Source organism: Sylvia atricapilla, chromosome 16 (genome assembly GCF_009819655.1).
Source record: "Sylvia atricapilla isolate bSylAtr1 chromosome 16, bSylAtr1.pri, whole genome shotgun sequence".
NCBI lineage: Eukaryota > Metazoa > Chordata > Aves > Passeriformes > Sylviidae > Sylvia > Sylvia atricapilla.
Window position 1 is genome coordinate 12,792,123 of NC_089155.1, and position 26,969 is coordinate 12,819,091.

Here is a 26,969-nt window from a genome sequence, read left to right on the forward strand (position 1 = left end):
CCCAACATGAGGATGGTGGAATATGGGACACAACTCTGCAAAAACGCAGAGCAGGAGATGATGAACACAAGGGTACGGGAAGAATCAACCAGGAATTTGTTTTAATAGATGAGCACATCAGAAGGAAAAAGGAGTCACTACTAAGGCACAGTGGGGAGGAGAACCTGGGACCAACAGCTTGGACCCTGCCTGATTTATCACTAAAAAAAAGGCATAAAACTGAATATTGTGTTTTCTGTGTATTTTAAGCAAAGTATTAATTAAATCAAAAGCGTTAAATTAATTCCCTTTAGGATTTATAACTGCTGTAAGTAGGAGAAAAGTGCAGTCCTATAAAACAGCAATGGGATTTTACCATGTGTTGTCAAACAGAATTAAACTGCAAATTAAAGCCCTACTATGGGACACCTTTTGTGCAGAAATTTCATTATCTGTAAGCAACAAATAATAAAGGATCATAATGAAAAGAACACAGAACAAGGAGAACAAAGCTGATCCCCAGCCACACATACAAAATGTGCCTGAATGTTTCCTGGAAGCTCCAGCAAACCTCAAAGTGTTTGATGTGCTCACACCTCTGGAAAACAAAAAAAAATTCTTACCACCATATAAATTCTACAGCAAGCCAATTTTTAATTATACCTATCAAACTAATAATAAAATCCCAGCAGTTTCATTCAAGCTGTTTGCATCATTGAGACCACCTATGTAAATATCAATACAGAATTTTGAATCTCCAGGTCACCAATTATAAATGGGGACACTTTTTAGAAAGAAGTTACAAGGATAATTAATCATTTTCACACACAAAGGTAACAAGGCAACATCATGCAGTGGTGTTTAAAGGCTCCTGCCTTCTGCATTTCCATTCTGCTCAGTTTGTGCCAAGATGAGAAAAGCAGATTTCAATTTTAAAAGAGGGAGAGAAGAAAGTGAAAAAAACTTGCAGCCTTCCCTCTGGTCATTGCAGGTGGGTATTATGGGATTCAAACATGAACAAGGAAAAATATTCTGCCGTTAAAAACAGGCTACAACAATATGGACAAGAAAGTTGCACAAACATTTTCATGACTGTGCTCTCATCTGCTCATCTGCCAAAAGGCAAATGATTAAAAAATACCTTTTAGAAATATATAGTTCTACTGAATTAGCTTGACAAAAAAAAAGACATTATTTCTCTTTTTGCTGTCAGAGAGTTACAGAAGGTTGGAATTCTGTAGTAATACCATGAAAAGTGTAATTACAGTGATGGCACAAATCAAGAGAGGAGGAGAGCAGGAACTTCTCCCTCTCTCCTCCTCCTGAGGACACTGAGGATGACAACATCCAACTGGGAGGAGAAGAGCAGAAATTCTGTGCAAAAATTCCAACGTTCCACAATGAAATCTGCTGCTACAACACGGATTCTTGCTGCTCTGCCTCTTATTGAGGAGAAGCTGAAAGAGATTGGCCAGCTATGAACAGGTTTATCACCAACCCACAAACAGAGGGAGTGCAGACAGGATGAGATCAGCACAAAAGTTCTGTATCAGAGGTGGCCAGAGAGAGCCACGGGGCAGGGACAGAGCCCTGGGGGCTCCACTGAGGCTCCTCATGGTTTCAGAAATAGTAAGCTGTGTGAGTAACCCAGTTGGAACACTCCTCCTTGGAACGTTTCGCTGAGCTGTGAGTTGTAAAAATAGATTTGTAAGCCTCCGACTTCTCCTCGCTGTCTGCAATGGATCTCTTGGTGCTGCTGGAAGCTTTATTGCCTTTTCCTGGGGCTGGTGGGTTTCCATTCTCTGAGGGGAAAAAGGGACAGAATAAAGCATGACAGCTTACAGTGGCTAAAGGTATTTAAATAAAGATGGAAAACAGTGTTTGAACATTAAAATATATACAGTTTTCAGCTCTCTCATAAATACCTCCCACAACTGGACTCGACAGCTTTTAGAAATCAAAATACAAAACTCAAAACACATTTAGGAAACTTGAGAGAGGAATTCTGTAAATCTCTTGCACTGCAATTCAGTACTGACAACATTTATTCCTCCAAGTGAAAAATGGCTCTTTGGCAACACAGAAGTCCCCACCAGCCTGAAGTATTTAGAAATCAGCTCTCAAATGCCAGCTCTAAAAATCAGCTCTAAAAAGCTCTAAAAAGATCTTGTGCCACACCTTTCCCCAGGGAATGCCTCTGCTCCCTTGATTCTTTCCAAGGTTATGACCAACAACAACAGTCTGCAGCATTTTAGATCAGTAGTGGGGAATGCCCATCCTCTGTTTCTGGTATCATTTTTAATTGTCACAGAATTTGGTGTGTCACCCCAAATCCTCACAGAATTGTGTGTGTAACCCCAAAATCCTCACAGAATTGTGTGTAACCCCAAAATCCTCACAGAATTGGGTGTGCCATCCCAAATCCTCACAGAATTTTGTGTGTAACCCCAAAATCCTCACAGAATTGGGTGTGCAACCCCAACAGAAACAGTTTCAAAAGGCTTTTTTTTTCTTTTTTTTACACCCTCAGAAAATAAAAAAATCATTAATATTATTAGAATCACGAGGTTGCTCAACTTCCAGGAGCAATTCTCCACATCTGGGATGAAATGTTTTTAGAAGCCTCTCCTGTATAAAAGCAGACAGTAGAGGGCAGGTCAGGCACGGCTGATGGAATTTCAGCTTCTCCCAGTTTATCTACAGATCACCATTCTCAGATTCTTCGAATTATTCTGATTTTTTGAAGTAAAGGATTTAATTCTTCCCAGAGAAATCTCTGACTAACCTGAAAAATGTACCCATTCTGTTTGAAAATATCAGTATGGGGACATTAAATAGCAGAATAAATATTAAATAAAGACAAGGCAACATTCTTTGCATTTAAGGGCTGCCAAGTTTACTCAAAGCTTCAAGGCTGCTGTAGGCTCATCAGTGCACCCTAAAGTTCTATTCCAGTGTTCTCAAGGACAAACAGCAAATTAGCAGAGGATTAAAAGTTAAATAATCAGTGGGTTTTAACAAAATTCATTCAGATAAAGTGCCATAACAGAGTTTTTGATCAACTCTACATCAGGAAATTGCAAATTCTCCTCCACTACCTCACAGCCAGGAAAAGAGATACACCAGATCCATGGCTGTGTAAATAAGATTCTCCAATCCCATTAAATCAGGTTCCCAACTTGAAGCAATGTTAGAGTGACATAAACAAATCTGGTCCCATTGGTCACATCAGGATCAACCACCAACCTGAACTTTTGGTGAAGATAATCTGCCTGTTTTCCCCAGAGCTGGAGCTGACACAATCCTTTCCATTCTTAGCTTTTGAAGGACCTGGAGAATCTAAAAAAATTTTAAAAAAATTTAAAAACTCAGAAAAATGAAATTCTGACAGCTTCAAGACTCCAAGGCCCAGAAGGTGGCAGAATTTGGAGCTGTGTTACCTGCAGAGGGCTCTTGCTGAGGAGCTGCTGCTGCTGTCTTGCCTTTCTTTGATTTCTGAAACAACACAAGCAGAAATCTGGTAATGGACTGAAAGGAGATAAAATCCCCAACTCCTATTTGACAGACACACAATTGAACTCAGTAGGTTTTTATTTCTTACCCAGTAGAACTCTTCCTTCCACATTTTTTTCCCTATTATTTCTACATGGAAAAAAAGAATGATCTTGAGAACCCTGCAGCTACATTAAAGAAAACTGTGCAGGACAAAATTGGATTTGTCTGGATTTCCTATTTTGGTTTGCATACTTTGAAAGGGGGGTGTGTTATTATCATTAACTGTTAATTTGAACCCACACAGCAGGACAGTAAATTCCACTACATTAATAAGACACAATGAATTATAATCAAAAAAGATGTTTTTCAATAAAGATTTCAGAAGAATCTGGAATCTTGTACCCACTCAATTTTGTTTATTCCATAAAAAAAATCCCTCCTGGGTACCTGTGAATAACTGGACCCTTTGCAGGATTGCTTGGGAAGGAAAGATGCAAATAGTTAATCCAAATTTTTAAAAAGTATCTGTGCAGCAGATTTTCCAGATTAATTCATGTTTGTACAGATTAAAAAAAAAAAAAAAAAAAAAAAACACAGAAAAAACCTAGAAGAACCCTATTACTGCCTTTGATTTACCTAGAAAAAAGAGGTATTAGACCAGTCATTAGCATTATTCTCACTGGATACATTCTGAATTGTGAACATGTTTTAAAGACAGCTGCAGAAACTCAAAGAAAAGAAATATATTTAATTGTGTTCTAAAGCTCAGGAGAACCTCTGCTATGAAGCCAAGGGTTAATGCTCCAGGGAGAAATGCCACAGCAAATGTTGCTGCAAAGCTGAGCCCAGGAGGCGGTGGCAGAGGATCAGGGCTCTGCCTCTCCTGCGGCCAGAGCCGGGGAATTTTTGGGTGGGAAGAACCTTAAAGCTCATCCCATTCCAACCCTGCCACGGGCAGGGATCACCTTCCAGAGGTCCTGTCCAACCTGGCCTTCAGGAGAACCTCACTGCAGGGGATTTCCACCTTTTGTCAGGGGTGGATTTCCAAAGAAAAGTCATTTCCCAGGTGTTTGTAACTCTACGGATGCATAAATTCACTCGGTGTAACAAAGATTAGAGAGAGATTTTGGTATGGGCTCACTGACAGCTGAGCTTGGGTCATTCCCAATTCTGGTCCCACCTCCATCTTCCTGATGTTTGGTCTCATGGGGATAAAGAAAAGGAGTTTGTGCTTCTTGCCCCAAACACAGCAGGTCCCAAACACGGGAAGGGAAGGGAAGGGAAGGGAAGGGAAGGGAAGGGAAGGGAAGGGAAGGGAAGGGAAGGGAAGGGAAGGGAAGGGAAGGGAAGGGAAGGGAAGGGAAGGAAGGGAAGGGAAGGGAAGGGAAGGGAAGGGAAGGGAAGGGAAGGGAAGGGAAGGGAAGGGAAGGGAAGGGAAGGGAAGGGAAGGGAAGGGAAGGAAGGGAAGGGAAGGGAAGGGAAGGGAAGGGAAGGGAAGGGAAGGGAAGGGAAGGGAAGGGAAGGGAAGGGAAGGGAAGGGAAGGGAATGTGGCCAGCAGTGCCAGGAGAGTGGGAATTGTGTTGATCCAGTCCTCAGGAGACGCAGACACAGCCAAGGCTGGTTCTAGCCCCAGAGACCAGCTGGGGCACCAAGGTCACCACTTGAGGCTGAGAGATTTGCAAATCCTGTCCTGTAATTCTCCACTAACCAAACAAATGCCATTTGCATGTTTCCCCAGGGCACACAGAGCCCCAGGACACTGTGTCCTTTGGTGCTGTCACCCTAAAAGCCACAGCAGCCCTGCACACTCAGCTACTCTGCTGTGCAGAAATTGTGGGCAGCATCACGTTCCACATTATTCAAAATTACTTGACTCAAAGCTACAGGAGTTTTGTTAGGGCCCTGATTCTAAAGAAAACCAAGTGCAACCAACCACTCACTCACCTGCTGACATCAGCAAAGGTCTAGCAACAAATTGTAAATTTAGTTTTTCCCCAAACTTTTAACTATCAAGTACTGAGGAAAAAAAAAAAAAAAAAAAAACCACATCTGAATAGACACCATGAGATTATCAGTCTTATGCCAGAAGCTATCAGACACGAGATGCAGAGACTTTGATAAACAGGAAAGAGAACAGCAGGATTTTTATGGATAAACCATCCTTTTGATGTATTGCCCAGGCCCAGCAATGCTGCACTGGCACAGATGAATAAAGCCCCTGTGATGAGGAGGAATCATATGCTCCCTGGCAAGGAAACAAGCATTTTAAAACCAACCAGGGAAATATTTGCATGGCAAAATCAAGGGATGAAACCTCCATGTCAAGGCTCAGATGCTGAAAGCATCAGATGAGGATTGATGTTCTGAGATCCAGCTCGGTCTGAGCACCCTGGCCTGAGTCAGCACTGAAGGTTTGCTTGCTTTGGCATCCTCCAGGGAGTTCAGGGGAGAACAGCACTGCTGACAGAATTCCCACATGCAGGAGTGTCATTTCACAGCTCAGCAGCACATAACTCCCAGCTCACAGGGCAGTGCAGCAGAGCTGCAAGGATTTCACTCCCACCGCATTTTACCTGGGCAGGTTGAAAAGTGCAGAGGTGGGAATTGGGGTGCAGGAATTGCTGAGGACTGTGAGAACCACAAAATGTGATAAATCTCCACACTCTTACAGCACCAGCCCAGGGATGCACAGATCCCAACATCCTGTTTCTGACAGAGGTCAATAAAAGACATCTTATTTTACAAGATCAAAAAACTGGTGCTGTCATCAGGAACTGCCACAAGAAACACAGGGGTGATGTAGCTCATTACTAGGATGAATTCATTTCAGAAAAACCCTGAAAATATTGCTGCAAGAGTCCATTTTACCCATTTGGAGTGCACAAGGCACTTCCTGCTGGTCAGGAGGAAGTTTAGGATGTAAAATTTCAAGATGTTATTGGCCAAATACACATAAAAATAAACCCCATTGCTTTTCCAAGTAGTGTTTAAATACAACACAGCTCATGGAGTAAATGCCTCCATCTTTGTAAAGATCAGCAAATCTAAGAGCAGATTCATTACAATTCTTCCAATTTTATAACAAATAACATATAAAAGTCTTACCTTTTCTAATTTACTTTTAAGTCTTCTTTCCTCCATCCTTTTCTTCAGGATTTCCACATCTTCTTTATTCCCATTAATGACAATCACATCTTCCTCTTGAAAGGGAACTCCACACTTGATGACAGAAAAGAAAGGAGAAAATTGCATATTTATTTTTCTGTCTCCTATAAACAACACTCTGAACTAATTATTTTTTTCATTTGTGTATTTTCTGTTAATGGGTTCCTTGTTTTACTGGCACAAATGAACTTTGAAGTATTCCTAATTAGACTCTGCTCGATTTTCTGAACCCCACAGCTAAAACCCCAAAAGTACTTTCTGATTTTTAGTTATGATTAAGACCTTGGTGCCATTCTGCTCTAGAATTTGTCTTTCAACTTAGTGAGATAAGAAGCAACAACTGATGGGAGCAGTTCCTTCACAGTGAGCAGGGACAACACCAAAGGTGTTACTCCTCTACAGGTGGAATACAGAGCAAATTTTGCTCTTCACGTGGTAGACAGGAAACCATGAAGGTGGTTTTTTTTTTGTTATTGTTATTTTTTAAATTTTTTTTAATTTTTTAAATTTTACTGTTGAGATAAAAAGGGGTCATAAAAGCAGAATAATTCATTACCCTTGCCTTGCTGCCTCACTGGGCTGTATCACAGAGACCATACCCTTATCTGATTTATCAAACACTCCCAAGTTTCCAACTACTTTCATAAATTAATCTGGATAATGGCTGTAATGTGCTCTGTGTACTTCCACATTTGTTTCATGCTTGAAGGCACAGATGTTTCCCCTGTGCACATTTGCAACCATTTGATGTACCAGCACACTGACCACGATGTTTTCTTCTCTAAGATCTCAATTTGCCTTTTTTTTTCTTTTCCCAGTTGTTTTGTTTTTCTTGGTTTTGGTTGTTTGGCTGGTTTGGGGAGGTGTTTTTTCTTTTTGTTGTTGTTATTCTGTTAAATGCAGAAGCTTTCTGCTAATCTGCAAGATTAATTTATAATCCTGCCTCTGCCATTACTCTTCTTTTTCTAAACAAAGGTTTAGAAAGGTTACTCCTGTATTTGCAGTAGGAATTAAGCAAATGGAAGGACACACGGGCAGGACTTTGCTCAAGTGCTGAGCACAGCTTCAAAAATGACCCTGAGCCCAAGTGGTGGGAGCTTGAGAGGAGAAGCAGGAGTTAGAGAGAGGCCAGGACAGCAGGCAGCAGCAGCAGAAGTCACACACAAGAAATGGGGGAGTAACCCAGATTTCTCCATTTCTGCTCCCTGAGAAATCCCAGCCTGGTGTGATCTCACACTTGGGAGTGAGAAGGCTCCAAAATCAAGAATTTCAGTCTTCATTCTGAGGCAGGAGCTGGCAGCTGATTTGATTCTGAAGAAGCCCCACAAATTCATTTCTAGAAGTCCCACAATTTCTTTTCCAGGGTGTTCCCTAATACAGCACTTTTCAAACATATTTTGTCAGTAGACTCTAATTTAATTAAATATTAGAGCAAGCAAATCCAGTTCCCATCTGAAAAACACAGGTGGAATTGTTCAAAACTGAAAAGTATTTACAAGAAACAAGGAAATGAGGGAAATGAAATCTTTCCATTTCCTGAAACAGAAAATTTTTTGCCATGACAACATTGGATTATGTCAAAGGCCATACCCTTCCAAACAGCTTAATGAGATAAAAAGCAGAAAGAAGTTTCAGTTTTGGAAATTCAGATGTTTGTTCCTTCAGATTAATTAAGGTCTTGGGGCAGATGTTTGTTTTATTATATTATATTCTGCTGTAACTTGTTTATCTTGGGCCTTTTAAATACATATGAAGGGACTTGCTGTAGTTCTTAGCACCTTGAATAGAGGACATTCCTAAAGGATACAGTTCTTATCTTTCTTAAAGTATAAAATACAGGATGTTTAAAGTAATAATGGACTCTTAATCTGACTTCCTGAATTCTAGAGTTTGCAGCTTCAGCTGCCTAAGACAAAGAGTTGTACATTATTTTTTGCTGTAAACTACATTGACACACTGATTTTTTTTAATACCATCTAAAATGTAGTTCTGTGCATGACTACTCCAGCCTTAATGTAATACAAATAAAACAACAGACAAATATATTTTCACATCTAAATGTTTACACCAGTGTTACAGTTTAACGTCTTCAGAGAAAACTACAGGCTCTTTCCCAAATTTTAACAGTGAATCCTCCTGAACATGACCATTAGTAGGAAATGCACAATTCCCACCAGGATATGGGACATGGGTGGCCACAACCTGCATGTGGGACATTTAACAGGGACATTAAACAGGGATATTTAGGAAGAGGACTGAACATCCATGGACCATCTCACTGTTCATCTCTCAGCCACCTAAGCTCCTGTATTAAAGATTATTCTTGCTTGCCTCAAAACTTGTTTTGAGGGAGAGAATTTTCCAGAGGTTTAGCCATTAAAAGTTCAGGAGTGTAAGATCTGCTGAACATGTTCTTTTACATTGTCACCCAAGCCAGACATGCAATGGGTCAGAGAGTAAAGGACAACTTGGGAGCAGTGGAAATTTCCCACCCAGTGGTTCACACACTTTCACTCAGGAGCTGCAGCATCTACTTCAAAACAAGTCCAAGAAAAAGCCTCAATTTACAGAGTTTCTCTTAAAATCAGTGATAATTTTGTACTTGCAGCTATGCCTTAAATTCAGTTTTCTCTCCATTTATTTCTGACCAACACGGCACTTTTACCAGGATGTCTCCTCCCAATCCCAGCACATTTAAAGCTCAACTTCCCACTTATTAACCCTCCTAAGAACCTCAAAAATAACAGCAAACACAGTGTGTGTGCAGGATGGTTCAAAGCAGGTACTGAGAGGTAAAACACCTTTATGGCACCAGAGAACACACAGGGGTTAACCCCTCCTGGTGCATCTCTGCCTGTGCTTCATTTTACAAAGAAATTTATAATTTTACAGTTCTGGTGTCTGCCCCTTGTTTGTTTCCTTCTCTAAAAGTTATGGTTTTAAGGGCTGGAGTCTTTCCCAACTTGTGGTTTCTTTATCTCAGGGTTACCACACATGCTCATCACACACACACCTCACGTTACTGCTACAAGACTTATACTCCGTTTATAGCTGTGCTTTATCATCTTGCCCTTCTGTTTCCTATCCACTACCCCACGCTCTGTTTTTCTAGCCCAGTGTATCAGTTTTTATTTTCCTGGCCCACCAGGGCTGGACCTTTGCTTGCAGAAGTGTTCAGACACAGCAACCACACTCCAACCTCTTCCTCCTCTCCTGGCCCCACCAGGACCAGACCCCATTTCACAGAAGGAAACAAAACATCAGTCACACTCCAACCCTTCCTTTTCTTATCTCCTTGGCCCACTCAGACCTTGATTCCTGTTTTTGCACAAGCGGTTCCCTTTATAAGAGGCACTCACATTCAATCCTTTAACTTACACCTTCACTCTTCCTAACTCACGCCAAGCTGCTGATCCTGAGCGAGGCGTGTCGTTTCAGGGAGATCTCCTTCATTTATTCTCTTTACGGCTGCCAGCCACTGGAAATGCCCGGCAGCAGCAATTCCCTGCTGGAATTCTCGGCTGCCGGCTGGAAAGTTTTGGCAGATGAAGAGTTAAGGAGAGGAGGAGGAGGAGGAGGAGGAGGAAGAGGAGGAGGCAGGCTCCCAGTGCTCCCAGTGCCCCCAGCACACGGGTTAAAGGCTCGGCGTGGGAGGAGAGCACAGCTTTATTCCCATTTATTCCCGCTAATATTCCCTACACTCCCAACCCCCTTTTTTTTTTTTTTTCCCTCGGCAGGAGAAGTTTCCCGGGAAGGCGCGGAGAATTCCCGCAGGAGAAGAATGTTCGCTATGCGCTGCGGGCAGGCGGGATGCGAACAATCCCGGTAATTAATGGTTAACCCGGCCCAGGGGACAAGCTCCTGCTGAAGGACAATGACACCCGCCGTTTGTCTTTATTATGCTGCCTTCTCCTGGCTAATTCTGGACGAGGTAAGGCTGCGGCGACCGCAGCGCAGAATTTGGGTTTTTTTGGGTTGTGTGGCTCCTTTTTTTTTTTTTTTTTTTTTTTTTTTTTTTTTTTTTTTTTTTTTTTTTCCTTACGCAAAAGTGGTAATTTGACTTCGAAAACGCTCAGATCCGCAGTGAGGTTATGATTTTTATTTTTATTTTTTTTTCCTTCTTTGCCTTGTGATTGATGCACGGAAGGATGGAGGTCATTACTACTGATTGATTGTATTATGAAAATCACAGTGTTTATGCAACTTACTGGGGTTTTTTTACAGCTTTGTGACTTAAAGGTTTAAATAGCTTTCATTGTATTTGTTTTAAATTACTATGAGGTCAAATATACAAGCAGCAAAAAAAAAAAGTAACGGCAAAAATAGCAAAGATAAACATTAAACTTCATAAATTTGCTGTCTATGTATCAGTACATTCTAACGCAGTGTTTTGAGTGAGAATGAGTTAAAGAACTGGGTTTGATGGAGAAATGTTTTTACTCAGGGCATCTCAAAATCCAGAAGCAGACTCCTTATTCTGACGCCCGTATAAACAGAAAGCAAAGCAATGGAAAAAGCACTTAAAAGAACTGCTTTTGACCTTTTTTTTACAGGACTGAATTAGTCTTCCCCTGTTTATAAAATGTCTACATTAATGCCTGCATAAATACCTTTCCAACAAACAAAAAAAATCAGCTATAAAAAAAAAGGTTGAAATGAGTATTTAATGCTTTTGCAGCATTTTATTAGAAGATGAAGCGTTCCCAAGTCATTTGTCTCGCTAAATCATGAGCTCATTGCGAAGCAAACTTTATCTAAACTTTAATATTTGGCAAAAGCAAAGAGAAAACAGAGTGTCGAGAGGTGCAGTGATGCAATCCTGAACGCAGTGGCAGGGGAGAACCAGCAAAAAGCAAAAGGAGTTGTCAGTGCCGAATGCACAGCCAGGGATGTGCCAATGGGGGCTCGGTGAGCTGAGCTGACATTTCCCTGGCTTTTTCCAGGCATCCCCATCATCCTCCTTCCCTCTAGAGTTTATTTGGTTAATTGAGACCGAGGATCTTGGGCTTACAACAATTTTCTGCTAAGTAATATCCTTCAAAGCATCCACAAAGGTGCTTGAAAATCCCTGTTTTTTTTTTTTTTCCCCCCAAGAATGTCACACGCTACTCGCAGGAGTTTAAAAAATTCATACGACTCCATCCTCCAGATTTAGCAAACTTGGGCATACCGTGAGAAATGCTGAGTTTCAGAGACATTCTGGTAACTAAAAATACCTGTCATGGCACTCTTGCAAAAGAAGACTCAAGGGCAGGATAGTCCCAGACAGGGTTATTATGGACAGTGGACATTCCCAACAGGAGCTTTTGCTCCTCAAGGGCACCAGGAAATTTGGGAGAATAATCCTTGCCAGCAGACAGGGCTGAGAGGATCTTGCTAAACAACAAATTTCATATCCAGTGGCACAGACAGCTGCAATTCCAGCTCTAAATCTGGTCAAACACTACCAAAAAGCCATTGCTTTTATTCCATAATATCCCCTCGAGGCACAAAGATGTCAAATTCTGTTCTTGCAGGCCAGGCTCCATCCTTCAGCCATTCCCCATAAACTTGTTAACACTGGAGAGGAATTGCTGCCTCTTACCTGATTATGGGATGTTTGTGTGCTTTTATGCTGCCATAAAAATACAGTTTTCTAGATGTCACACAGTCCAGTAGGAAAAAATCCATCGTAAACACTTAACAGCCTGAAACAGCCCCAGAAGCTATTACTTGAAGGGTAATAAAAATTCAGGTGGATGAAACAAGGAGGTTACAGCTTGGCTCCACTGAACTACACTTTGCAACCTGTCCAAAGTGTATTTAAGGAAAGAAAAAAACTGCCAAGCACCCACATTCTGGACAGATTTAAAGAGTATTTTGAGCTGGAAAGGACGCACAAGGTTCAACTCCCAAGTAAATGCTCTGTACAGGGACTGAACCCACCATCTTGGTGGTGTTTTATATTTAATCAGGTATAAAATCCCAGATATTTCTACAGCTGCCTGCTGTTTTTAGTGTAATCCTTATATTCAGAGTGAACCTTCCCTGTGATATATCCCAGAGGTCTCATGAGATTTCACTAATTCAGAGGAATCTCAATGTTCCTCCTGCCAATTATTCCCTGAGAATAAAGAGTTTGTCCGAGTCCAGCTGCACAGAAGTCGGTGTTTCCCCAATTCCAGCCCCTATGGCTATCACAGAAACCCCCTCTGGGTTCTGGCACAGGATGGATTTCATTTTTAATGCAAAAAAATCCTGCTTTTCACCTTGCAGTGGCATCGCTGTTCTCCTGCTTTCTGCACAGCATCCAAAGGTTGACACGGACTCGACCGGCTGCAGCTTTTTGCTCAGATGGATGCAACGCTCCCATCAAGGTTGTTTACCCAGTAAATGGATCCCTGAGGAGCTCAAAGGCAAAAAATCTTCTCCTGGGAGCTGATTTCCTCATGTTTTTCTTTGAGCTGCTGGAAGAACATCCCAGGAAAATGGATGAGCCCTCCACCTAAAGCACACAACAGCTCTCCTTTCTGGAATGCTCAGTGGAAAAGAGGCACCATTCCAGCATGAAATCCAATGCATACCAGTAAGGAGCAAAAGATAAATACATTCTTTCCCAACAGCCTCATAAAATCTTAAAAATGTGGGAATATGAAGGATCCCTTCCCTCGGTTCAATTTGTGTTCTTAATGCTTTTTGAATTTTATGTCTCGTTGTTACTTTAACTACAATGCTCTCTCTATTTGCAAGCTTTTAAGGGAGATACTGATTTTTTTATTAAAAAGAAGTATTTTCCAATTCTTTCTAATGAAAGCTTCAAGCCTCCTAACCACAGCAGCATTCCTCTAATGAAGCTACCTTTATTAAAAATCTGTTTTTCTCTGTTCCCGTGTAAAGCCAAATACTTCATGATTTTTGACAGCTGCAAAGTGTAAAATATTTCAAGGTGAAATGCAAATTTTGTTTTAAAAAAATCACTGAATAAAAGAACAGAAAATTAATTACCATTAAAATCTTTAAAGAAATTAACTGTTAAGCTTAATGGCAGCTGATGGACCTTCTCCTTGGTATTTTCCTCTAGGAATTTTGATACCAAGTGCTTCAAGGAGAAAGGCTTCATGTAATTGCTGTGGGATTCAGGACTGCTGCACTCTTGTCCTTCTTGACTGTTCAACAAGGTAAAGGTAAGGGAAAAAAAAAACACAATGGAAAATCTTCCTGTGCTAATACTGCTGGAAATGGGTTATCTCAGACTGCCAGTGGTGGCATTTGTGTGCTTATCTCAGGGAATGCACAAATACCAAAAATAAGAAATGAGTGTTCTCTCCTTGTTCAGTTTTCCAAAGCACAAAGATGTCAGAAGGGGAAAAAAAAAAAAAAAAAGAAAAATCTCAAGAGTCAGAAACATTTGCTGACTTTATAAGGATAAAACCCAGTGTATTTTGTGGATTGTGTTTTAGTCTCTTCCTTCTGTTTATTTAATAAATTTTCTGTTGATTTAATTTACTGGATTCTGATCCTCTGGCGGAACTTCAAGTTTCCCAGGCCTTGAGGAAATCTCAGCAGCAGCTGTTCCTCAGCCCCCAGAGCACAGGAAACTCCCACCTGAGCCCCCCTTGGTCAAGCAGGGAACAATTCAGAGCCATTTTTGGGTTCTTTTGTACCGTTTGGAGATCATTTGTGTCCTGGAAAGACAAAATTCCTGCCTGGTGGCTCTGCATTCCCACGGGCTGAGTGCACTCAGTTGGGCACACACAGTTCCTCCTGTAGTAATCCCAACATTTATAAATGCACCGCTAACACGGCATCTGTTGAAAAAAACAGACAGAAAAGTTCTCTCCCTCTATCTCACTTTTCCTTCCAGATGATCTGAATGTTTAATTGGACTATGGTAAGAAGCCAGGATCTGGAAGTAAAAGATGAACCCACTTCATGGAAAGAAATCCAGATTTTTAGTGTGTGTTGCTGTCTGTACGTTCATCTACACCTTCATTTACCTGAAGGTTCCACTTTATGACGAGTCCAATGACCAAAAATTCCGTGTCAAAAGAGCAGAGTGTGGTTTCTACCCAGATGAACTTTGCTCGGCTCTTTTTGTGGGCAAACCTGCAGCCTTGAAAATTGGAAACTTTTGTCAGAAGTCCTACCAGCCCAAAGCAGCACTCAGCTGCCTTCAGACTTCCTGCAGCTGCCCCACAGTCCTGGAGAATCTGCATTTTATCACCAAACCACTGTCAGAGGAAGAAGGGAATTTCTCCTTGGCCTACATTATTACGATTCACAAGGAGCTGGAAATGTTTGTGAGGCTGCTGAGAGCTATTTATATGCCTCAGAATATTTACTGCATCCACGTCGATGAGAAGTCACCCAGAGATTACAAAACTGCTGTACAGAACATCGTTAACTGCTTCGAAAATATTTTTATTTCCTCCAAAACGGAACACGTTGTTTATGCGGGGTTTTCAAGATTACAGGCTGATATTAATTGCATGAGAGACCTCGTTAACTCCAAAGTTCAGTGGAATTATGTTATTAATCTGTGTGGTCAAGATTACCCGCTGAAAACAAATAAAGAAATCATCCAATACATCAAAAGCAAATGGAATGGTAAAAACATCACCCCTGGGATAGTGCAACCCCTCCACGTGAAGCACAGGACAGAGGTCAGCTACAGGGAGTACGTCCACTCTGGGGTGCCCTACGTGTACCCAGCAAAGATCAGGAAAGCTCAGCCTCCACACAACCTGACCATTTATTTTGGCAGTGCCTATTACATCCTGACCAAGGAGTTTGTGCAGTTTACACTGAGTGATGCCCGGGCAAAAGCTCTGCTGGAGTGGTCCAGGGACACCTACAGCCCTGATGAGCACTACTGGGTCACCCTCAATCGTTTACCTGGTAAGAGTTGGGCACTTTGCTGGGACTCCTAGTAAGAAATAAAAAGTCTCCATTTAACCTCCTTTCTCTAACTAGCAAATTAAAGCTCAAACTATAAATACTATAAATAAATAAGATCTAATGAACAACCAAAACTAAACTCGACTTCATGTTTCCCATATCTTTCATCCCAACCTCAACCAAAATTAAACAAGCAGAACTGTAACAATATTTCTGCCACAAATAATCCCAGCCCGGCAAGGAGGGGAGAGGCTTTGAGCTGCAGCTCGGAGCTGAACAGCTCTGAATTGCAGAAATCAAGTCAGTTTTTCAGCTTTGAACAGTCACATGTGGTGGCTGAGAAACAATGTAGGAAACTCCTGCTTCAGTGCAGACCAGGAGTTAGAAAAATGCTGGTTAAAAAGAAGTTTTTTCCTGCATGAAATCTTTTGCTCTCAAAGAGTAATTAAAAAGAAAAGCAATAATACTGAGAATGATAACCTGCTCTTACGGCACAAATACCTGCAAATAAATACTTAACATGACTGCAGTTAAGAAGTGTCCAGCAGTGAAAATTTTCCTTGTAATCAGGAGGACAGAATTTTATCAGAGCCTTTTGTTTTTAAAGATGCTCCAGGGGCTACACCCAATGCAGGCTGGCAAGGAGACCTAAGAGCCATTAAATGGAAAGATCAAGAAGGACTCTCACACAAAGGCTGCAAAGGTAATGTGAATTTTGATCACAAACTTACATTTGGTTCGCTGATGAGCATTAATTGGTGATTACATATTATTGAAGCCAGCTATTAAATGTGCCTCAGTGGTCATATATAATTTATTTTGGAAGTGTTAAATAAAACAAGGCGCCCTATAAATTACTGCACTATATCCAATTAAGGAGATTTTGAGACCTCGGTTATATTAATGTATTAGTTACATGTTTTATATATTTTGAGATGAGCACAGTATCCATACACTGACAACCCTTCTTCCAGCCCCTAATTAGCAATGCACGAATTCGATCAGTTCTCAGGAAGGAGGATGTTTGTCAGGTACTTCCATCAACACTGGGTTCAAGCCCTTCAATTTGAACAGCAATAAAAAAAGAAGAGAAATGCATGGAAAACATGCAGAAACAATTAAAAGCTCTAAGGTGTGACTGAGCAGGGAATCCCAGTAGGGAATCAGACCATCTGATGCCCAGCTATAAGATTTTATTCAGCAGAACATGGGAAGCAGCTGGAAGTAACAAACACCTATTTCTGTAAAACATAACCCCAAACCCTTGTCTTTATAATACTGTAGCTGGAGGATAACGCTCGATTTCTGTGCAGAAACCAAAAGGTGAAAAAAAAAAAAACGCTTTATAAAAAAAAAAAAAAACCCTCTTCTGTTCATCTCCCTGCCTCTGCCACACCTCTCCAATCCATCCCTGCAGGTCGTTACGTCAGAGACATCTGCATTTTCGGCCTGGGGGATCTGCAGTGGATCATTGAGTCCCCCCATCTGTTTGCCAACAAGTTCGAGGCCGGCAGGGACCCGCTGGCGCTGGAGTGCCTGGAGAGGCGGCTGCGGCTGCGGGCGCTGCGCCAGGCTCAGGTGCCCGTGCAGCAGCACTGGCGCCTGCAGCAGCCCAGCCCCTTGGACATGCAGCTGCATGTGTGAGCCCAGGTCACTCCTCAGCTGATGGGCAACGTTTCCTGGCAGAAAACAGCAGGAAAAAAAGGATCTTTACAGGCATCGCGCTGTGCGTCGAGGGTAGGGCACGGTGCTGTACTCAATAAACGGGTTTTATTTATTCCAGCAGCGATGGGTTAATTCCCCAGGAATGTCTGAATCTCTGCTGAAAGTAAAGAGGGAGTTCATCATCCATTATGAATTAATGGGTTAATTCCCCAGGAATGTCTGAATCTCTGCTGAAAGCAAAGAGGGAAGTTCATAATCCATATTATGGAATTATTTAGTCAATATTCCTCACTGCAGCAGTGCAGCCACTTTGACATGCAGCTGCATGTGTGAGCCCAGATCACTCTGGGCAGCATTTCCTGGCAGAAAACATCAGGAAAAAAAATCAGAAAAAAAGGATATTTACAGGCATCATTCTGTGCATCAAGGGTAGAGCACAGTGCTGTACTCACTAAATAAATGGGTTTTATTTATTCCAGCAGCGAAAAATTCATAATCCATTATGAATTAATGGGTTAGTGCCCCAAGAATGTCTGAATCTCTGCTGAAGGCAAGGGGGGAAGTTCATAATCCATTATGAATTTACTTCTTATTGTTAAAAAAAAAGAAAAAAAGTAAATAATATTTACTTCTTATTGACTTGCTTAGTCAATATTCTTCATGTTCACAGCCAGAGCATGGCTAACTGGTGTGAAAACAATAAAATGGAAGCAGTGACTGAACGAAGATAAAATACGGAGAAACAACAAATTAAAGTGAAATGTTTTGAATACTAAAGTTGATGCTAAAATTTCAGAGCTTGGACATAAGTGACAACCAGTTTGTGACACAGCCCATGCCACCGGGGTTGTGGGTTTGTTTTTATTCCCCATGGGCAGCTGCAGCCCTAATTTCATTTTGCAGCGTGGCAACATCACTGCTGCCCTTCCCAGGCTTGGCTCTAATAACAGAAGGATCCTGCAACACATCTTCTTCTCCAAGTCTCTGTTCTGAGTCTCTGCAGGAGTTTAAGGTAAGGAGACAGGGAAAATGTGAGCAAAAAGCCATTTTTTAAGTATTTTTCCATCCCAGTGTACCTGAATGAGAGAAGCAAAGAGCCTGCAGCAAATGCAATAACACCTGGCAGGGACCAGGATGCCTCACTGCATTAAAAACTGCAAATTATATATAAAAAACTAACTAAATAAATGAAAATAAAATTTAAAAGGAGCAATCTGTGATCTTCAATATGGGCCCAAAGCATTCCTGAGTTTTTACAAGAAAGCTGGCTACAGATTGAGCCCATTCCCACAAAAAATCAAACGACCCCGTAACAGGACATGAAAGTTTCTTGTTACAATCTTTTTCCCAGGTTGCTGGAACTTTACTCCTCATTTTCCCACACAAGTTTATTGGAAACATCATTTCTTGCAAATGAACTTTAACCTAAAGAAAGGCCATCTGGTCCCTATTTATTTACAAACTCAACCCAAAGGCTTGTGCTCAGTTTCATGGATAATCCAGGACTTATCCTGTGGCTAAACATTGCTGGAGATCCTTTTTTTTATGGAGGGAAGTAAAACTAAAAAAGAAAAGGAAAATAAAAGCCAGGCACATGTTCATGCTGAGCTTGTTGAGAGTCTCTCTCCAAACCATTACTGAAGCTAATGGGTCTCTGGCATGGATTAATCATAGCAATATTCATAATTAATTTCTCTCCAGTCCACTGTAGGGCACTGCCAGCATTTATTCACTCCGTGATGTCTTTTAAAACGGGAATGAGACATTTCTTATTGCCATCATTGCAGCAAATCCAGTCTCCAGCTTTCACCCCTGGCACCACCACGCAGAACAATTGTGGTGCATCACTTCCAAATTGAATTAAAATGAAAAATTCAACAGCCAGGCACTGTCTATCATGGGCTCCTTTTGCAGAAATTGAACCAGGCAAAAAAACCTGCACGAAAAAGGCCTCTGAAAATACAATTTTGGTGTGGCTTTACCCATGTCAGTGTAGGAATATCTTTGCAGCATGACCCTCTTTGCTTCAAGGATTTTGTATTTGAAACAAAATTACAGGAAAATCATCATTAAACCATTCTCAAGTAGTAAGAAACGGTATTCAGCTCATTATTGTGATTACTATGACCACATCACCTCCTTGAAACACTCATGAATTCTGTGTTATTATGTTAAGAGTTAATCAATCACAACTTTCAGACCTCAGCAAATATTTGTTAATTTTGGTGCCATAAGAGCAGAAAGTGCCAAAGTGACCCTGGTTCCAGGAACCACTGCTGCACGCAGAGCTCTGGATGTGACAGCCACGGGCATAAATCCTGTTTCAAAAAGCCTCATATCTAAATTAAACATGGGGTTAAGTGTTTGATATGGCACAGAGCTTAATAGTTGGGGCACTATTTCAAGTCTGTGTTTAGTTGACTCTGAAAACGAGTCCAAAATAAACTTTGAAATGATCCAAGAAAGTCCATTTTAAAGGTGATCCTGTCCTTGACTTTCAAAGTGACTCCCAGAAGGATTTCCAGCACCAATTCCATCACCTCCATCCTGTCCCCACACCACTTGTAGCATATTTTACATCCACAGGATCTTCTTAGAGAGTCAGCTTCCAAACTGAAGCATCATTTCTGTCAAATAGCAGACTTCCAATCAGCACACCCCAAAGACTGCCCATGCAAGGACCTGCAAACCAGCTGGAACAAAAATTCCAAAATATCTGGGCACATCAAAATGCCCAGACCTACACAGATCACCACAGAGCTGCCATCTCCAACATCCCATCAGACAGACAAAAATCCTGCTTGTTCTTTTCAGCCTGCTGGAGAAGGAAAAACACCTTGCTCCGAAGAGCAAGTTTTAAACTGGTAATTTCCATCAGAAGTAATTCTTCCTGAGGAACAGGAGGCAGCAGAAATCCCAATCTGCAGAGCTGCTGCTACAGAATCCACATCTGGAAGCAAAATTATTTCTCTGCCTGCTGACTGCAATGTGACTGAGTCACATTTTAACATGTGACAGTGTTGAGAGTTTAAATTTTCCCTTCTTACGGATCAAAAGTTCAAAAATATGGCTCGGACCAAATCCACTGCTGTGTAAAAATGTCTTACAAGATGTATTTGCACTCCTAAGTTGCTCTGTTTCAGACAAAAGCTCTTTTCAACCCTTTTAAGTCTAAGTAGAAGGCCCAAAACTTGTCCCCAGCACTTCATCTACCAATCGTGCTCTCCAAATTAAAGCAGCACTAAAAAATTCTCACTGCTCTTTCAACAAATCTTTGAAACACAAGGAGTTTTCTATTTTGGCAAGACAGTTCAAAGCATTTTCCCTGCAGGCAGTGAGAGACAATCTCTCTTTCTCTCAACACTGCTCCAGTGTCTGACTGCTCCTTTGGCTTAAAATTCTCCCATTTGAATGTTATTCTTTAAGGAGAACCCTTCAAAATGCTGTTTAAATTGTGAAGAAAGATCTTGTTTTCAAGGCAAAGCACTTAAAAGAATGGCCTCACACATTAATTACAGTTGCTAATGGACCCCACCCATTCCTGTGCCTTTCCTCAGTACCAATCCAGTCTAACTATTCCAGTAAAGCAGATAAATACATTTATTTTATACTGCCAGCTCTTCATGGGAAGGTGTTTTTGTGGGGTTTTTTTTGTGTGGTGTTTTTTTTTTGTTTGTTTGTTTGTTTTTGGGGGTTTTTTTTGTTGGTTTTTTTTGTTTTGTTTTGTTTTGTTTTTTTGTTTTTTTGGTGGTTGTTGTTGTTTTGTTTTTGAGGCAGAAGAAGGAGAACTCTGAGGGAAAAGTCCTTAGACTCCATAAACCCCTCCAAATCCAGGACTATGGAAATGCTGGAATGCTCCATCTTCCCTCATCCTGGTGTTTCCCATGTCCTTCAGTCAGACAAAACCTGCACACACATCCTGCCTCTTCCTAAACACTTCTTTGGTGAGCTGCTCACCACTGGGCCAATGGATTTCCCTGTTTCTCCCTGTGTGAGCTGCCACAGCAAGAACTGAGCTCAGAAGTGAGCAGTGAGAGCTCTGGCTGTTCCCTGGGGAATATTTTCAGTGCATCATTCCAGCTCCTCTTTCCCAAGTCCTGTGGGAAATCCCTGCTGGTTACAGGGGAGGAAAAGAGCACACCCAGGAAAAGAGCTCATGGAGAGTTCTCCTAAAATCCCAAACTTGTGGGGATGGGAATGGCCCAGAGCTGCAGCACTGACCCTTCTCCACTGTGACACCCACTGCAAACCTCTGGGGTGAGGTGAAAACACGGATTCTGCTGCAGAGTCCCAAGGCAAGACAGGATCTTCCTGTCTGAACCCTCCTCATGTCACTCTCCAAAGTCCCACAGCACACACAGAAGGCCACACACCAAGTGGCAAGGCCAGGAAAAGGAAAATGATGTGGCTCATCAGGGGCTCACAGACTGGATCTTGCTTCAGAATCATTATAAATACTAAAATGCAATAATTAGCACCAGCAGAAACACGTATGAGACAGCCCACAACATTCAAACATTCTGCACTTCTGAACTTTTGTATTAACATTGTCAGAAGAGGATTCTGCTCATTAATACAAGATTCCAGTCTGAGAATATACAATAATATATTCTTTTCTTCTTCATTCATTAATTGTCCTCTATGTCCCATTGGTGCAGAAATGCACAATGTGCTGCTAATTAGTGCTTTGGACATAAACAAACTGAGAGACCACAAAGCACAGACTTCCCTCTGCTCCTGTTTGGAAGAGTTCTACTCCTTGATTCTGAAGGGGAACAGCACCAGAACACACCCAAAATTCTACCAAATCACTCTTTGCCCTTCATCTGTGCGTTCTCTCAGCTGGTTACCACTGTCCTTGTGCATCACAATCCACTCAGGAGAGGATGAGACACTAAATAATATATCCATTTAATTGCTTCCAGAAGAATCTTTCTGAATATTGTAAAGAATTTCCAGCTCTATGCTCAATGTTCATTACTGGAAAAAAAAAAAGCCAAGGAAAAACATGTGGGATTCATTTGGTCTGTATAAGATTATCAGACTGGCTCAACCATGGACAAAACATCTCATTCTTGCATTTTATGCTCGGGTTACACCCATCCATCAACAAAAATTTAGAAGCAAAAAAACCTCTCATTAAAAATAAATGAGTTTCTACCAAAAGGAAACAAAGCCATTAGGACAGAACAAAATGAGCACTGAAAGCAGCAATATGAGATTAAACCTTACAATAATCAACAATTTACCAAGACAAAAGTGTTCCCTTCCCAGGTCTTGTTTAATATAAATGTATTCCATATTTTATCCAACAGCAGGGCGTTCAGAGAAATTAAGTAACTGCCCAAGTGTGGCAACTCTCACCACAAATTTTGCTGATAATGAAAGTAGTGATAGGAATAAAGAGTATTTGTTCATTTTATCATTGCCCTTAGCTACAAAAATACCTCTACAATGAGATCAGCAATGTGAAACCAAGTCAGGATTTTTTACAAGAATTCATTGAACTGCTGAGAATTCTACAAAGTTGGGCTCAACCAAAAATATTAAAAAGCAACATCCAATATCCTTTTAAAATACAGGGGTCAAAATATAACCTGAAAATACAACCAGCTTAACCATAGAACAGGTATTGATTAAACAAGCTATGTGCATTCAGGAAAAAAAATTACCAACCAAGCAAAACCTCCAAAACCAAACCAATCACCCTTTTAAAAATTGAAATTAGTACCAAACATTGGGGAAAAATGGAAATTCTAAAGTAGCTCCTGCAAAATCAAACTCTGCGAACAAAAATACTGATTTTTTTATAATTATTTAGGATCATTTTTTTTAAATTAAGAAAGGCCATGAAGAAATCCTTGAGGCCATCCTAGAACAGAACTCTTACAAAGTTCCATTTCAATAAAAACTCCCTTTTCAGAGCAGTGAGTGCAATTGTATGAACACACACGTGGCCCAACAGCTGGAAAAACTCACCTTGTGACAAACTTCTGCTTTGATTTCTTTGAGAGCACGCTCAGAGAACACACAGCCACAGTTTCTCAGGAAGCAAAACCTGCCAAGAAAAGACAACAAACAATGATTTTTAAGAAAACTAATCTGTGCAGAGCTGGCAGGTCACAGCCCACCTTCTTTCCAAGTTCTTGCACCTAATCAAACTATCAGCATGTTTAAGTAGTAATGAATATATTATTAATTAGCACGATGTAAGAATTGAATGAAAAATATTGGGTACATTAAACCACAATAGGTGTTTTGGTTTTTTATCTTGAGTATCTCCTGGCCAATCCCTCTCTGGGGGAAGAAATTCTCTGCAACCATTAAGCTGTGAACTCTTCCTCCTCTTCTCATCCCTCAGGTGCCAAAGAAGTTGCTGCTCTGCCCAAAGCAGGCTGTGAGGAAATTCCCTGCCCCAGAGCAATAAAATACACACAATCCATCTCCAGTGTGATCCCAACACAGGCACGGGTAGAATGGAGCATCTCTCCCATGAGGAAAGGCTGAGACGTGCTGGGGCCAAATTTCAGGATAAGAAAACTGAGATAAAGCAAAAAGAATTGGGATTGTTCACCTGGAGAGGAGAAGCTTTGGGGTGAGCTCAGTGTGGCCTGAAGGAGCTGCAGGAAAGGTGGAGAGAGAGTTTGGACAAGGGATGGAGGGACAGGACACAGAGAATGGCTTCCAACTGCCAGAGAGGAGGTTTGGGTGGGATATTGGGGAGGAATTCTTTACTCTGAGGGTGCAGAGCACTGCCCAAAGCCAGGCTGGATGGGGCTTGGAGCTGCCTGGGACAGTGGAAGGTGCCCTGCCCATGGCAGGGGTGGCACTGGAAGAGCTTTAAAGTCCTTCCCAACCCAAACCTATCCATGATTCCAACTGCTTGATGTGACACAAAGGGAGGTCACATCCCATCTCCTGTGCTTCAGCCCCCAGACAACATTTTCTGGCACTTTTTCCCTGCCAGCATTGCCCTCTACTCCTTCATTTTACATCCAGATTTATTCAGGAAAAGGTACTTTCATCTCTCCTCTTCAATACAAAACCCAGAAACCTCTTGAACTCTCGAAAGTTCAAGCTGGAAATCTGAAACGCAGACAGATATTCCTCACCAAACCCTGGCTGAGCACATGACTCCCATTTTCCATTCACTTCTCCCTGCTCTGTGGCCACTTCTCCAGCCCTGAGCACCCACCTGTGCCTCCCGTTCATCTCCAGCCCCACCACGGGGCAGATGAAGCGAGCAGCCTGCAGGTCATCGTACTTGTCCCCCTTGATGCTCTCCTTGTCCCCAGCCCAGGCTGGGTTATCCACCAGCTGCAGCTCTGTCACGTTCTGCAGGATAAAAACACAAAACACAAACCTGCAGCTCTTTTTCCTCAATGATTTTTGAGCCATGATAACAATCTGTCATATTTTTTTTTCCCCACTGTGTTTTGTTATTTGAACACTTTAATCCACAGTGGGAGCACGAGAAAATGGAGGTTTTACAGCGTGGCTGATGGATTTTAACATTTATTTTAACTTCTCACATTAAACACAACCAGTTTACCTTAATGCTCTTGATGTGGGCTGCAGATTCCATGGGGCTTTTATCAGGGGATTTGTCCAACAAATACTCAAGGATGGCATCTTTGTTGTATAACCTGTAAGGTAAAAATTCCACTGGTTATACTGGGTTGCCACAATGTTTTGTATCTATAATTTATAATTTAGCATTTGTAATTAGTATTAATATAGATTTTGTATTTATAATTAATAATATAATAAATGTAAACTTACACATAAATATAAGTATAAATATAAGCAAAAATGTAAATGTGAACATCAAATATATATTAATAAAACAAAATATTATAAAATGAATAGTAAATTTATAGTTATAAAAATTAAAAATAAAAGATACACTAAAATATAAACTATATTATATATTTAAATAGATATATGTGTAATATAATATTAATTACAATTAATCTGAACAAGATATTAAAATTGTAATATGTAGTTTGTGTTAATTTTTGTATTTCTAATTAATATTTAGTATTTATCATTGGCTCCTGAGGTGTCCAGGGAAACATTCCCACCTGCCCAGCTCACAGGCCACGATGGGCCGACGCAGCTTCTCCTGGCTCAGGGCACAGTAGAACCACCTGGCCACCAATTCAGCAACTTTGTCAACCTGGAGGGAGAAAAACATTCGTTATTTAAAAATATTTGTGGATTATTTAAGCTGAAATCAGGTCATACTGGAAGCATTCATCAAATCCCGAGGTTTCTTACCAAACCTGCTTTGTGCACTCGAAGTTAATTCGCAAAATTACTTCAGAGGAAGTTACCTGGCAAAATTCATGATCAGTTCTGCACCAGCTCCCTGGGCAGTTCCAAGCCCTGCCCACCCTTTCCATGGGGAAATTCCTGCTGCTGTCCCCCCTGAGCCTCCCCTGGCCCAGCCTGAGGCTGTTCCCTCTGCTCCTGTCCCTGTTCCCTGGGAGCAGATCCCAAATCCCCCCGGCTGTCCCCTCCTGGCAGGGACTCGTGCAGAGCCAGAAACTCCCCCTGAGCTCCTTTTCTCCAGGCTGAGCCCATTCCAGCTCCCTCAGCCCCTCCTGGGCTCCAGCCCCTCCAGGACTCTCTGACCACGAGGATCCAGAACTGGACGCAGCACCCAGGGCCCCTCAGCAGTGCCAGCACAGGGGACAGTCGCTGGCCCCGCTGTCGCACATGGCTGGGACAGGCGGTGGCCTCATGTCCCGCGGGGCTCCAGCCGCTGTCACCGCCCCCGGCTCCGTTCCCAGCCCGGGGCGCTCCGGGGGCTGTTGTAACCCCACTGCAAGACCCGGCCCCTGGTCTTGTTGAACTCGATGTCCAACCCGCTCCACGAGTCACAGGACTCCGCCTTGCAGCCGCCACCAGCGCACACCGCACACACACAGGGCCCCGCGGGCCGCCCGCGGCGCTGCCCCGATGCTGCAGCGCCAGGAGCGCCATGTCCAGCCCACAGCAGCGCGGAACGGGCCCGGCCTCCCTCTCCGCCCATCACGGAGCCCCCTCAGGACCTTCTCGACTTTGCGGGGCCCCTTGACCAGCTCGTGCCGCTTGGGGATGGTGCCGCCATCGCATCCCATGGCGCTTCCGTGTTCTCCTTCGCTTGCGCACTTCCGGGGGCGCCGAGTCACTTCCGGCGCACTGCGATGGCGTTGTCGCGTAGCAACGATCACTGAGCCGCCGTCGCTGTTGCTTAGCAACAAGGGCTGGGGGCGTGGCCAGCGCCGGGTGGGCGGGGCGGAGCAGGCGAGCCCATCGCGCCGGGACGGGGGGGACGGGGAATGTACCAGCTCAGCGCGGGGGGTTTTCCCTGCGCCCTTCCCGCCCATTTTCCGCCGGTTTATTCCTTATTTTTATGAGGAAATGTCCCGGGACACCCATTTGGGGAGGATTTACGGCCAAACGAGGCGTTCCCGAGGCGCTTCGGGCTGGCGGGGGCGCTGGGGAGGCGCGTCCCGCCCTCAGCGAAGTCACGGGCACCGCGGTGCAGGAGCGAGTTTAATCCGCACAAATTCCCGGTGGGATGCGGATCGTGCCCTGAGTGTGCAAACCGCGACAGCGATGTCGCCATGGAAGTGACCCGTGTCGGCGATAAACCCCGCTGGAAATACGGGGGTGACAAGGAAAACTCCAGCGAGAAGGGCGCCGCTGCTTGTCCCCTCTGAGGGCGGACACGGCCAGCACAGCCCCGGCCTCGGCATTGTAAATATAAATTAATTAGATAAAATAAATCAATTAGGAG

The 26,969-nt window shown here is 42.5% G+C and overlaps 2 protein-coding genes across 4 annotated transcripts; one reads left to right on the top strand and one right to left on the bottom strand.

Annotated features, from left to right (window-relative positions):
- Positions 1-609: 609 nt before the first annotated feature.
- LOC136368634 (replication termination factor 2-like) lies at positions 610-26,373 on the bottom strand. The gene is made up of 9 exons (XM_066330979.1): positions 26,239-26,373; positions 25,267-25,361; positions 24,735-24,828; positions 24,378-24,517; positions 23,162-23,240; positions 6,581-6,694; positions 3,420-3,474; positions 3,226-3,318; positions 610-1,781 (listed from the first exon to the last, which is right to left on the bottom strand). Exons 1-9 carry the CDS (start codon positions 26,305-26,307, stop codon positions 1,600-1,602), a joined length of 921 nt encoding a protein of 306 aa, XP_066187076.1. The 5' UTR covers positions 26,308-26,373; the 3' UTR covers positions 610-1,599.
- Positions 10,014-17,299, top strand: LOC136368628 (beta-1,3-galactosyl-O-glycosyl-glycoprotein beta-1,6-N-acetylglucosaminyltransferase 7-like). Of its 3 annotated transcripts, none has more exons than XM_066330966.1 (7): positions 10,014-10,192; positions 10,378-10,571; positions 12,896-13,205; positions 13,701-13,803; positions 14,484-15,517; positions 16,125-16,220; positions 16,935-17,299. In XM_066330966.1, the coding sequence occupies exons 5-7, from the start codon at positions 14,539-14,541 to the stop codon at positions 17,159-17,161; spliced, it is 1,302 nt and encodes a 433-aa protein (XP_066187063.1). In that variant the 5' UTR covers positions 10,014-10,192; positions 10,378-10,571; positions 12,896-13,205; positions 13,701-13,803; positions 14,484-14,538; the 3' UTR covers positions 17,162-17,299. The 3 variants fall into 3 exon arrangements, with proteins under 3 accessions (XP_066187063.1, XP_066187065.1, XP_066187066.1); XM_066330968.1 differs by lacking the exon at positions 10,014-10,192 and having other exon boundaries at positions 10,248-10,571; positions 12,896-12,996; positions 13,084-13,205; XM_066330969.1 differs by lacking the exon at positions 10,014-10,192 and having other exon boundaries at positions 10,248-10,571; positions 13,701-13,797.
- Positions 26,374-26,969: the final 596 nt, after the last annotated feature.

What these genes read in the sequence shown, in the direction of transcription:
- LOC136368628 (XM_066330966.1), top strand. Translation starts at nt 14,539, where the DNA reads ATGAACCCACTTCATGGAAAGAAATCCAGATTTTTAGTGTGTGTTGCT. An exon ending in CACCCTCAATCGTTTACCTG is followed by an intron (nt 15,518 to 16,124) that starts GTAAGAGTTGGG and finishes TTGTTTTTAAAG; the next exon opens with ATGCTCCAGGGGCTACACCC. An exon ending in CTCACACAAAGGCTGCAAAG is followed by an intron (nt 16,221 to 16,934) that starts GTAATGTGAATT and finishes CCATCCCTGCAG; the next exon opens with GTCGTTACGTCAGAGACATC.
- LOC136368634 (XM_066330979.1), bottom strand. Translation starts at nt 26,307, where the DNA reads ATGGGATGCGATGGCGGCACCATCCCCAAGCGGCACGAGCTGGTCAAG. An exon ending in GTGGCCTGTGAGCTGGGCAG is followed by an intron (nt 24,829 to 25,266) that starts GTGGGAATGTTT and finishes TTTACCTTACAG; the next exon opens with GTTATACAACAAAGATGCCA. An exon ending in TATCTTCACCAAAAGTTCAG is followed by an intron (nt 1,782 to 3,225) that starts GTTGGTGGTTGA and finishes TTTTCCCCTCAG; the next exon opens with AGAATGGAAACCCACCAGCC.